At 39.1% G+C, this 12113-nt stretch overlaps 1 protein-coding gene across 1 annotated transcript; it reads left to right on the top strand.

Annotated features, from left to right (window-relative positions):
* The first annotated feature begins 9772 nt into the window (after positions 1–9772).
* LOC122726129 (60S ribosomal protein L36-like) lies at positions 9773–10051 on the top strand. Its single transcript, XM_043963656.1, has one exon. The coding sequence runs from the start codon at positions 9773–9775 to the stop codon at positions 10049–10051; it is 279 nt and encodes a 92-aa protein (XP_043819591.1).
* The last annotated feature ends 2062 nt before the right edge of the window (positions 10052–12113 follow it).

Here is a 12113-nt window from a genome sequence, read left to right as displayed (position 1 = left end):
GCAGAAAACTGGGAAACAATTTTTGAGGCCAGTGCTTCTGATAAAGGCCTCATCTCTAAAATATATAGGGAATTAAATCAAATTTATAAGAATCCAAGTCATTCCCCAATTGAGAAATGGTCAAAGGATATGAACAGGCAGTTTTCTGATGAAGAAACCAAAGCTATCTATTCCCATATGAAAAAATGCTCTAAATCTCTAATGATTAGAGAGATGCAAATTAAAACAACTCAGAGGTACCACCTGACACCTATCAGATTGGCTAAAATGACAAAAAAGGAAGATAATAAATGTTGGAGAGGCTGTGGGAAAATTGGAACACTAATGCATTGTTGGTGGAGCTGTGAGCTGATCCAACCATTCTGGAGAGCAATTTGGAATTATGCCCAAAGGGCGATAAAGCTGTGCATACCCTTTGACCCAGCAATACCACTTTTGAGTCTTTTTCCCAAAGAAATCATGGAAAGTGGAAAGGGACCCACATGTACAAAAATATTTATAGCTGCTCTTTACGTGGTAGCAAGGAATTGGAAGTTGAGGGGGCGTCCATCAATTGGGGAATGGCTGGACAAGTTGTGGTATATGAATACAATGGAATACTATTGTGCTGTAAGAAATGATGAGCAGGAAGAGTTCAGAGAAACCTGGAGGGTCTTACATGAGCTGATGATGAGTGAGATGAGCAGAACCAGAAGAACATTGTACACAGTATCATCAACATTGAGTGTTGACCTACTGTGATGGACTATATTCTTCTCACCAATTCAATGGTACAGAAGAGTTCCAGGGAACTCATGATAGAAGAGGATCTCCAAATCCAAGAAAAAAAAAAAGAAAGAAAGAACTGTGGAGTATAGATGCTGATTGAACCATATTATTTCTTTTGTTTTGGGTGCTGTTGTTTTTTTTTCTATTTTGAGGTTTTGTATCACTGCTCTGATTTTTTCTCTTGTAACAGGATTAATGCAGAAATAGGATTAATGTTATTATGTGTATATATATGTGTGTGTATATATCTATATCTATATGTATAGAGATATATAGATATAACCTATATCAGATTACCTGCTGTCTAGGGGAGGGGGGAGGGAGGGAAGGGAGGGAGAAAAATCTGAAATTGTAAAGCTTGTATAAACAAAAGTTGAGAACTATCTTTACCTGTAACGGAAAAAATAAAATACTTTATACATTAAAAAAAAAAAAAAGAAACTTGCGCTTTCTTATCCCTGTATAAAACTGATCACTTAAAAATCGTCAAGTTGGTACAATCATACTATAAATTTTCCATAGGGAATCCTTTCCTTTCAAAATAATAATTGGGATTATATTTGATTAGTGAGATAAAATTATTCTAAGAACCTCTATTGTATGTCTATGAAGCAGTGTAACATAAAATGAATTTCAAAGTAATAATATGGTGAATGAATTGCATTTGTTGAACTTGATTTTTTTTTTTAGCATTTTTCTTTTTTTTTCTTTTTTCTTTTTTTTTGCCAGGCAATTGGGGTTAAGTGAATTGCCCAGGGTCACACAGCTAGTAAGTCTCAAAGTGTCTGAGGTCAGATTTGAATTCAGGTATTCCTGAATCCAGGGCTGGTGCTTTATCCACTGCGCCACCTAGCTACCCCTTTTTTTTAGCATTTTTAATTGTTAAACATCTTGTTTTGTGATGGTATTATTTCATTCTTCTCATTGCACATTTGGAAAAGTCACACAGCAAATACAGAAGAAGCAGAACTAGAATTCCTAGTTACAGTGTCCTAATATACTAGTCCAATAATGGGAGCAAAAACTTTATAGAGCCATGAACCAGAGGGGAGGGGAGGGGAGGGGAGGGGAGGAGTAAACTGGAGAGCACCCAGACAAGGACAACTGGAAGAATAAAGTCAGTGTCATATGAGAATCACAGTATGGTAGGCTGGTCACATGGGGCAGGGCGAGGCAAGACTTCTCTTAATATAAAAACTCGGGCAGCTAGGTGGCGCAGTGGATAGAGCACCGGCCCTGGAGTCAGGAGTACCTGAGTTCAAATCCGGCCTCAGACACTTAACACTTACTAGCTGTGTGACCCTGGGCAAGTCACTTAACCCCAATTGCCTCACTAAAAAAATAAATAAATAAATAAATAAAAATAAAAACTCACCTTATTTTACTACTAGATTAGACAGATTCCACTTCCTAAAGAGATTTCAACATATTGAGAGTTTTCCTGGCCCAGCCCCAAAGTAAAAAAAAATAGAGATCAGCTATGAAAGACTAACATGATATACCTTCTTTTCTCTAAACACACTCCTTTTTTCACCCCCACTCTAAACCATCCCTTTTCCCATAGTGTCTCTCCTAAGGCTCTGTGGGAGGAGGTAGACACTCTCATTGTAATTTATAGACATTGCCATTTTGTGACTATTCAAGACTGCCTTGGTTTGGAGAACCTGTTTTGAACTACAATGTACTCAGCATTGATTTGGGGTAGGAGATAGAAGATATTTTTCATTTCTATGATAATGTACCCCTGCAGAGGGTTTTCTATCACTCAGAATTATCTATATAATAGATTTTCATTAAAACTCAAAGTTTGGCCTCTCTCCTTTACCCACTAGATTCTCAGGAAACATAGCTATTCACATCGCTTGCTCTGTCTACACGACTGTTCATCTTGCCTCTGGTACTGTAAGTAGATCTCAAAGTTCAGATAATTGGAGGGTAGGATAGGGAATAGTTTGTCCAAACATGTCATTGTTGACAGGAAGTAGGGAAAAGAGTGTTTGATCAAGTTTTAACACCCTGAAATGATCTATAAAAAGTCTTTTTTTTTTTTTTAAGCTGAACTGCAGTCATTTTCTATTCAAGGACCTGTGTGACCCTGAGCAAGTCATTCATTATCCCTGGGCTTCAATTTCCTCATCTCTAAAATAAGTGAGTTGGACTAGATGGCTTCTAAGATGCCTTCTAATTCTAGATGCATGATCCCATGATATCTTAAGGTCCTTCTACTCTAGGAAAAACACAAAGGAGAATATTCATGGAAAACATGGAATACCAATTGTCCTAATAAACCATTCTGTCAGAGTACTTCCCATTGCAACATGATCAACAAAATGGTGAGCAGAAAACAGGACAGCCAGTGCCAAATCCCACATGCTTGACAAATAGCTGGAGACATTGGCTAGACTTAAACACAGCCAGATTGACCTAAAGTGTTCACAGTTACCAACTATCTGCCCATCATCTAAACTCACATCTGCTTTAAGTGATAATTGCTGTTAACCATAAATTACAGAGGATCACATATCTGTATCTTTCATTCCAGGAAAGAGAAGTAAAAAGGTCATCCAGAGATTATTTGAATTCTCAGAACTGGGCTGTTTGTCTCATGTTTATACGGTTTGAGGAATACAATACAGAAAGTATAGGACAATACCTTTTTTTTAAGTAGTATTTTTATTAAACACTTAAGAAGTACTGGTTTGAATCACCACCGCCCATTTATCCTCACGTTGCCAAATGACATCTTATGCTATTTATTTTGCAATACAAATCCTTGGCTAGGAAGCACTGAGATCTTCCCATACTACCGTGTTGTGTTTGCTAGTGTCTAGTAAATTTACCAAACTGTGAGTCTGATATGACATTGACTTCATTCTTCTGGTTATCTGCATGCTCTCCAGCTTACTGCTGTCCTTCTTAAACTGTGGCACTCAGAAGTGAACATGGTACTCCAGGTGGGATGTCTCTAGAGCAAAGTAGCAAGGAACCATAACTGGTTTATTCTCTTAATGCAGCCCAAGACCAATTTCACTTATTTTGGTTTCCACAGCACACTAATATTGAGTATGCAGTCTCCTAAAATCCCCAGAGCTTTTTCTAGGCAAATTACTATCTAATAATTATTCCTCCGTTTTGTACCTGTGAAGTTGATTTTTTTTTTTTTTTAGTGAGGCAATTTGGGCCAAGTGACTTGCCCAGGGTCACACAGCTAGCAAGTGTTAAGTGTCTGAGGCCGGATCCGAACTCAGGTACTCCTGACTCCAGGGCCGGTGCTCTATCCACTGCGCCACCCAGCTGCGCCTGAAGTTGATTTTTTTAACCCAAAGATGACTTTACATTTATCTCTATTGAATTTCAAATTATTAGTTCAGCCCAATACTGTAGCCTGTCAAAGTCTTTTGAGCTCCTTACTCCATTGAGCAGTGTATCAGTCACCTCTCTCTGCATTGCATTGTCTTCACATTTGATAAGTATGCCATCTATGCCCTTAACCAAGTCATTGATAAAAGTATTCAGGGGCAGCTGGATGGCACAGTGGTTGGAGCGCTGGCCCTGGATTCAGGAGTGCCTGAGTTCAGGTCCGACCTCGGACACTTGACACTTACTGGCTGTGTGACCCTGGGCAAGTCACTTAACCCCCATTGCCTGCCAAAAAAAAAAGTATTCAACAGTAACAGGTCAAGCACAGATACTTGAGGTGTTTCCCTGAAGACCTCTAAGTCAAGTTAACATAGAACCATTGGCTTTTCAGGTCTATTCATTCCACCAGTCTGAAATCCATATCTCTTAATCTTTTTCACAAAAACAGTGTAACAATTGGAATGACACCACCTGCTGGAGATTTACTGTAGGAAAGCTCCGCCATGAGAAGGCGCTTGAGGGCAAGACATGTGGCTTTTCTTTGGCACCAGGAAGTGATGTTGGCTGGTGGGAGGAAGAGGGGGTGAGACTGGTGCTCTCGCTCTCTTTCACCAGCACTCTCATGGAGAGCAGAGCAGAACTGTAGCTCCCCAAGATAAATAGCTGAATCTAGGCCTCTTTCTCTTTCTCTTCACCAAATTCTTATTCTCCTTAATAAATGCTTAAAAGTCTAACTCCTGCTAAAGCTTATAATTTATTGGAGACCACTCATTAGATATTATAGACAGACTAGCTAGAATTTTAGCACCTTACAACAGTAAGTGAAAATTTCCCAGATGCCTTGCTAAAATCCAGGTAAACTATATTTACAGCATTCTCCTGATCAGCAAGTTTAGTAATATTATCAAAAAGGAAATAAAATTAGTCTGGTATGACATTTTCTTGATGAATATTTACTCTTAGTAATCACAAATTCCCTTTCTAACCATTTATTAACCATCTCTCTATAATGATTTATTATATCATTCCCTCATGAATCCAAGTCCAAATCACTGACCTATGGTTTTCATATTCCTTTTCTCTTCCCATTTCTGAATATTGGGATAGCACTTGCCCTTCTTCGTTTTTGTGATATTTCTTCATTATCATTCATATAATTTTTAATAGTGGTTCAGCAACCACACTTCCCAGCTCTTTCAACGCCAAAGTGTAAGGTACTATCCCCTTTTGCATTTTAGTTGCTGAAAAAGGCAGAAAAGGACATCCTATGAGAAAAGCAGCTTGAGAGTTCTGAAGACCTTGAAAAAGCCACTCCTCACATAAATGCACCTAGAGGCTATGTTTGAAAGCCTTTCAAAGGCACAAGAACTGACTGAAAATAAAGATGGCTCCAAGGCATGGCTGTCCATCAGTTCATTGGCATGTGTCTCTTTTTAGGGTTTTAAAAAATATAACCTAGAAACCAAAAAGAAACTTGAGGACTGGGATGAAATTATATATTGTTTATTCATGCTATATCATGTTAACCTATAGGTCTGGCGTTTCTTTTCCCTGAGTTTAACCTGAGTTAGAGGTTACTCACTATTCCTGAGATCCTGATTTGGGATATTAGAAACTATGGCTGAAGATTAAAAATGAAAAAATAAGAAGCCAGAAATTAGGAAAATGAGAAGACACAGCAGCTACCTGAAGAGAGAAGCTAATGGTGAAAATTGGTCCCTGATGCTTGAACTGAATAAAATAGCTGACTCAGGCTGAGCAAGCTGAAAGAGCTCATTGAAGCTACACAAGCTGAAGAGATATTATTTTCATTAGAACAGAGCTGTATACTGGAAGCTTATTGGAGAAAGAAATGGCAGGGCTTGTCACTATTATCTTCTAGTAACATATGCAGCCCAAGAAAGAGAAAGAACCTCAGGTGCTTTGACTATGTTACCTCCTGGCTTGAGAGGAATAAATTCCTCAGAACTCCAGAGAGAATATCTCAGGAGATATTTAGTTCTCTTAGTCAGGGAACTCTTTGTCAATGAATAGTTTAATGCTGCTTCAGAACTTAGCCAAATAAGTGCACCTGAATACCACTGCTAGGTTTATATCCCAAAGACATTCCCCAAAAGAGAAAAAGACCTATTTGTACAAAAAAAAAAATTTATAGTAGCTTTTTGTGGTGGCTAAGAAGTCGAAATCAAAGGAATGCCCATCAATTGGGGAATGGCTAAACAAGCTGTGGTATATGATGGTGATGGAATATCATTGTTCTGTAAGAAATGACAAGCAGGATGGTTTCAGAAAGGCCTGGAAAGACTTGTATGAACTGATGTATAGTTAAGAGAGCAGAACCAAGAGAACATTATGCACAGAGACAGCAATATTGTTTGATGAAGAACTGTGAAAGACTTAAGTATTCTCAACAATACAATGATCCAAGACAATCCCAAAGGACTAATGATGAAACATACTATCCACCTCCAAAGAAAGAATCGATATTGATGAAACACAGACTGAAGCATGCTGTTTCTCACTTTCTTTCATATTTTTTTCTTTTATTCAAGTTTTCTTATACAAAATAACTAACATAGTCATCTTTTACATAATCGTACATGTATAACCTATATCTGATTGCTTACCACCTTAGGTAGGGGGGAGGGGAAGGAGGAGAGGGATAAAAATTGGAACCCAAAACTACAAATAAAAATGTTTCTTACATTAAAAAAAAAAATGAGCACACCTGGAAAGCTACTGACCATGGGCTTAGAACTGCTAGTTCACTGAAAGAATTTACTGATGCTACTTTAATAAAAGAGCTTAATCTGCTTCAGTGACCCAAGAGTAGCAGAGAGGTGAATTTGTCCAGGAGAAGAGTAGAGAGGCTCAGAAGATGAGCAGTGTCAGACTGCTCCCCTGACCCCCAAAAAAATTTCAGGCCAATAATCCAGAGTCTTAAGGTGCCATGGACATATGAACTTCCCTACTCGTGTGTATCATTCATGGTCTTGAGAGTATGTGATCACTTCCCCTTTCAGATACTATGGGCATTGGTGGGAGAGTGTGATTCAGGGTTTGGGTTCAAGAGGTATGTTTTGATTATTTCTTTTTTGTCTTCTAGCTAGTAAATGTGATTATTCTTTTTGTTTAATAAATTCTTCATGTTTAAGAGGCAAAGGTGTCATTTTAATTGCTTATTGTAAATAGGAAACACATTTGTGGGGGCTCAGGAGCTACAATGGGATGTGGTATGTGTGTATCTCTCTCCATTGCAGAGTAATCCCTAGAAGCCTGAAAGTGAGATATTGTATCATGGTCATGCTCATAACTGACCCTTCGATCAGGGAAAGCCTCCTCAGTCATTCCAGTGTTAGTGCAATTAGGGGTGAATGAGTCAGTCCAGAGATAGAGCCAGAGACAGACAGGCAGACAGACAGACAGACAGAGACAGACGGAGATAAAGGGAGAGTGCCATGGTAGACAGCTTACAGGTAGGCTACACTACTTGCCTGAGTGGGTCAGTGTCATACAAGGATATGGCTTATCTGGGCTAGGTAACTTGGATTAATCAAAGGCAACTAAACTAATCAGGTCCTCCCTTGTTAACAATTATGTTTATCTTGAGTGTTCACTATCAGTTAACTGTTTTTGTTCTGTCATTTCTCATGCTGAGTTCATTCTCACTGGCAAAGAAAAGAGAAACAAAATGAGAATTGAGCAGCTTTGTTTTCTCTCTTGTCAGTTTTATTATGTTATCTTCCAACCCAAGCAGAGGCTCTAGCTCTACTTTGTTTATTATTTTTACTCCCATTATAACTATCCCCCCCTTTTTGTATTCTTTATCTTTCCTCACCAGCTAATTGTGAGCAATTTAACACTCCTGACACCATTTTTATACGATTATATCATGTTCTTCTTGTTATCAACCCACCCTTCCATCTTCTATTCATTTCTTTTAAAAATCTAAGTTTCTCAGTTAAGTTCCCTATGTAGCATCTCAGTCTTTTCAGGCAATTCCCATTTTTCCTTATTGGAATTGTTTCCCTTTGGGACTTCAGAATTTCATTCTTGAGCCTCTCTTGTTTCTCTGGGCTTTACTTCCCCAATGCAGCTTGTCCATTATTTTACCCCTCTAACCATTCCTCCTTCGTGAGCCCTAGGCTGGTTTTTAGGGTCTTTGAGTCCACATATAGAAACAAAGTCTCCATGGTACAGGCAGAGCAACTTCCTAGAATGCCAGATTGCTCCAAACTGACTTTCCAGCTGAGATTGACCGCAGTTGTTCCTTTCACACCTGCCCAGAATCCTTCAGTAAGTGTAGGTTATTCTTTGAACCACTAGCCAAAATGCCTAATTAACTAAAGTGGTAGCCCAGTTCTGGATGGAAGATATTAGACCAGTATGAATTGTTTAGAAATTAGACAGAGAAGCAGATGGAAGGACGGAAGACACAAGTCACTTCTGGGTTGCTGCATTTCCCTTCTCTGTGTGTTTAGATCACTTTCATTGTCCTGTTGTTTTTTGAGGTAACTATAAAAACACATTATGGCCATCTGGTTTATACAAAGACTTTGCATTTCTGTGGAATGTTACAGAGGCCCATGATTAAGCAGTCACTGCCATTTCCAGGACTGGTGGCGCCTTTGCTAACAATAGGATCGCACCCTGGGGTCCCAGCAGGAAGCCACATTTCCCCCTTAAACAAAGAAAAGGGATCCAGAATGAAAGAAAGGAGAAGGCAAAACACAAAGCCCTGGAACATGCGGAAATGAGTTGACAAACATCAGGACAAGATCTCTATTGGTTTGGCAGAGTGGTTCTATATGTGGTGTCTAATGTCACCAATGAAAGGGAATTTCTGGGGAGTCAGAGGGAAGCTTTATTTTGCTTGTACTTTCTGTGACTTCTGGGCCATGAGACAAGCAATGACTGATGACATGGAGCATAACTTTTGTTGACCTTTAGATTGGCTATAATCCTTGTCACTCCTTGCAGATATCAGACTTCTTTAATGCAGTTATGGTACTGCATGATGGATCTTATCTTCTGCCCATGAGATACCTTGCATTTGAAGGGTATATGCATTTTGGTACCCATGCACTGGCATATTTATTCTCTTCAGCCAAAATTAAAGTTGAATAAAGGGAACAGAAGTCTTTGCTGTAGTAACCAGGACAAAGATCAATAACTTGCTTCTAGGATTGCTAGGTCCTTCCCTGAGGTTTACTGAAGCTTTAAGGTCATTTCCATGGTACTGGTACTAGCTGCTGAGGGCATGAGGAATTCAGTCACTATAACCCAAGCAGCAGCGAGGGTTAGAAGATGGCTCATTGGTCAGAGGTCGGATATGAATGGGAAAAAGGGTCTAGACAACTTAAGAGTCCCTTTTGTATGCCAGCTAAATATGACTGTGGACCTAACTTGCAGAGGAGCTGAAAATGTGTTGATTAGTCCCCAGGCATGTCCCTTTAAGGAAGAAAAAACCATAATAGTCAATGATAGCCCTGGCAGATAGAAGCAGGAGCTTAGTGAGAAAGCCAGAAAGACTGTTCTTTTTGCTTTCAGTTGTTTTTCTTGATATCTTTTTTTTCCTTATATGACCTTAGTTTTAACTTCCTTCTGCTGTGACCACTGTTGAGGCTACAATCGTGCTACAGACATGGCCATCTGCTACCCCATGGCCACAGACCTCAGCAAGGGACACAAAGTTACCCAAAACATTTCAAAACCTCGACACTGCCACCGCCATGGGCGCCTGACCAAACACACCAAGTTTGTGAGAGATATGATCCGGGAGGTGTGTGGGTTTGGCTCTTATGAGAGGCGGGCCATGGAACTGTTAAAGGTCTCCAAGGATAAGAAAGCCCTAAAGTTCATCAAAAGAAGGGTAGGAACTCACATCCAAGCCGAGAGGAGCTCAGCAACATCCTGGCTGTGAGGAAGGCAACTGCCAAGGATTAAACTGGACCCTGACTACCCACTTACCCAATAAAGATTTGACAAACAAAATATGACCTGAATTTTCTAATATATTTCTATCTCTTTTAATTATAGTGCCTTCCGTCTGTTGATTATTTCCAATTTATCCTGTATCTAGCTTGTTGATATGTATTTATTTGCATGTTGTCTCTTCTACTAGACTATAAGCTCCACAAGAGCATGGACTGTCTTTTCTCTTTCTTTGTATCTTTGGTGCTTAGCATAGGGCCTGGAATATAGTGAGTGATTTATAAATGTTTATTGACTGACTAACTGACTTACTGTTCTTTGTTGATGGTTTGCAGGAGTAGGTAGGAAGAGAGAAGCCAAAGTCTACTAATTTTACCCAGGGAACTGTCAAGGTATAGCATTGGATTTGAGGTCAGAGGACATGATTTTGAGTTTTGGCTCTGTCCATTAGTGTCTGGGTAACCTATGGGATTTTGTGATTGTGACAATAGAGGGAAAAGTCCCACTGACAAAATCAAGGAGTTATGAAGTGAGATGACTCTATAGCACATTCCCAACTGAAATTCACCTCTCATCTCCTCTCCTCAGATGTATTGCTAACTGACTTCTTAGCAAATGACCCCAACTTCTTTAATGAGATCAAGGATATCCAGCATGAGCTCCCTCAACTTCCTTCCTTTCCATTTAAATGTCCCTCTATCTTTACCCTCTTTTTCCTTCAATTCTATGTCAGGAAGTATCTCTCCACCTGTATTCTTGATCCTATCTCCCTTTTCCTTCAGAAGCTCATTCCCTTTAATTCTTCTTTCTTCTTTCTTCTTCAATATAACCCTTTGGACCCACTTTTAAAACCACTTTGGATCTCATTTTCCTTATCTGTAAAATACAGAGGCTGGATTAGATGATATCTAAGATATCTTCCTGCTCTATGTCCCGGGAACATCCCTTGAAAATTCTATAAATCATAACTCCAAGTTTGTCTGAGCAGTATATTACATATAAGTCTCAACAGAGGCATTTTCTTCTGGTTTAGCAAGTTGAAAATGAAATCTAACAGTATGGATGGTGGTGAATGAAGAGTTTCTATTTACATGAGGATTAGGAATGGGGCTGGACCTGTGTTTTTTTTAGTATTGAGAATTCCCAGATGAGGAAACTCTCTCTCCCAATGTAAGGCTGAACCTTCCTTGCAACTTATACAGTTTAGAGCCCAGAGCACCAAGAAAGCAAGTGATTTGTCTAGCCCTTATGGGTCATAATGAGACTGAAACCCCAAATTTCCTGACTTTGATTACTCTCTACCCATTTTTCCATGTTCCCAGGTTGTTCTATAGTGTGATTAGTGCTCTGGATTCTGAATCTAATGATTCGAGTTCATATCTTGGTGGCAACTTTTAGGTTTACATATGCAAGATTGAAAATTGTTTTTTAACATATAATAATTGTGCTAAAAGGTAGAACTTAATAGCAAGAGGATAGATTTTTTTTTTAACCTGGGGAGAAGGGGCAGCTAGGTGGCACAGTGGATAAAGCACTGGCCCTCAATTCAGGAGGACCTGAGTTCAAATCCAGCCTCAGACACTTGACACTTACTAGCTTTGTGACCATGGGTAAGTCACTTAACCCTCATCGCCCTTAAAAAAACAAAAACAACTTGGGGAGAGGAATCTCAGGGGGATAGTCACAGATTGTTAGAGGACCTTAGGAAATGGCATTTTCAGTAGCATAATGGTGATGGATTTCATATTTCAAGGGCAAAGGAGTAAGGAGTGAAGACTAGAGGAAGTAAATAGAGAATACTCTCAAGATTTTTGTCAGTGAAAAAAAGACAACAACTCAATGGAGATAGCAGAATCAAAGGAAAGGTTTTCTTTGCAAACTTTAAGATGCTATATAAATGTTGGTATTATTATTATTATCCATTATCATTAGAAAGGCAAAATCTGAACTTGTTTGCAGTTTACTTGGGAAGGGACAATGAAGAAAGTAGAACTGAAAACTGGAAATAGAAGGAAGATCAAGGAGAGAGAAAGTAGAATCAAGAGAGCTGA

This window comes from Dromiciops gliroides, chromosome 4 (genome assembly GCF_019393635.1).
Source record: "Dromiciops gliroides isolate mDroGli1 chromosome 4, mDroGli1.pri, whole genome shotgun sequence".
In the NCBI taxonomy this organism is placed as follows: domain Eukaryota; kingdom Metazoa; phylum Chordata; class Mammalia; order Microbiotheria; family Microbiotheriidae; genus Dromiciops; species Dromiciops gliroides.
The sequence above is the reverse complement of the archived record's forward strand: the minus strand, read 5'-3'. Positions and strand labels throughout refer to the sequence as shown.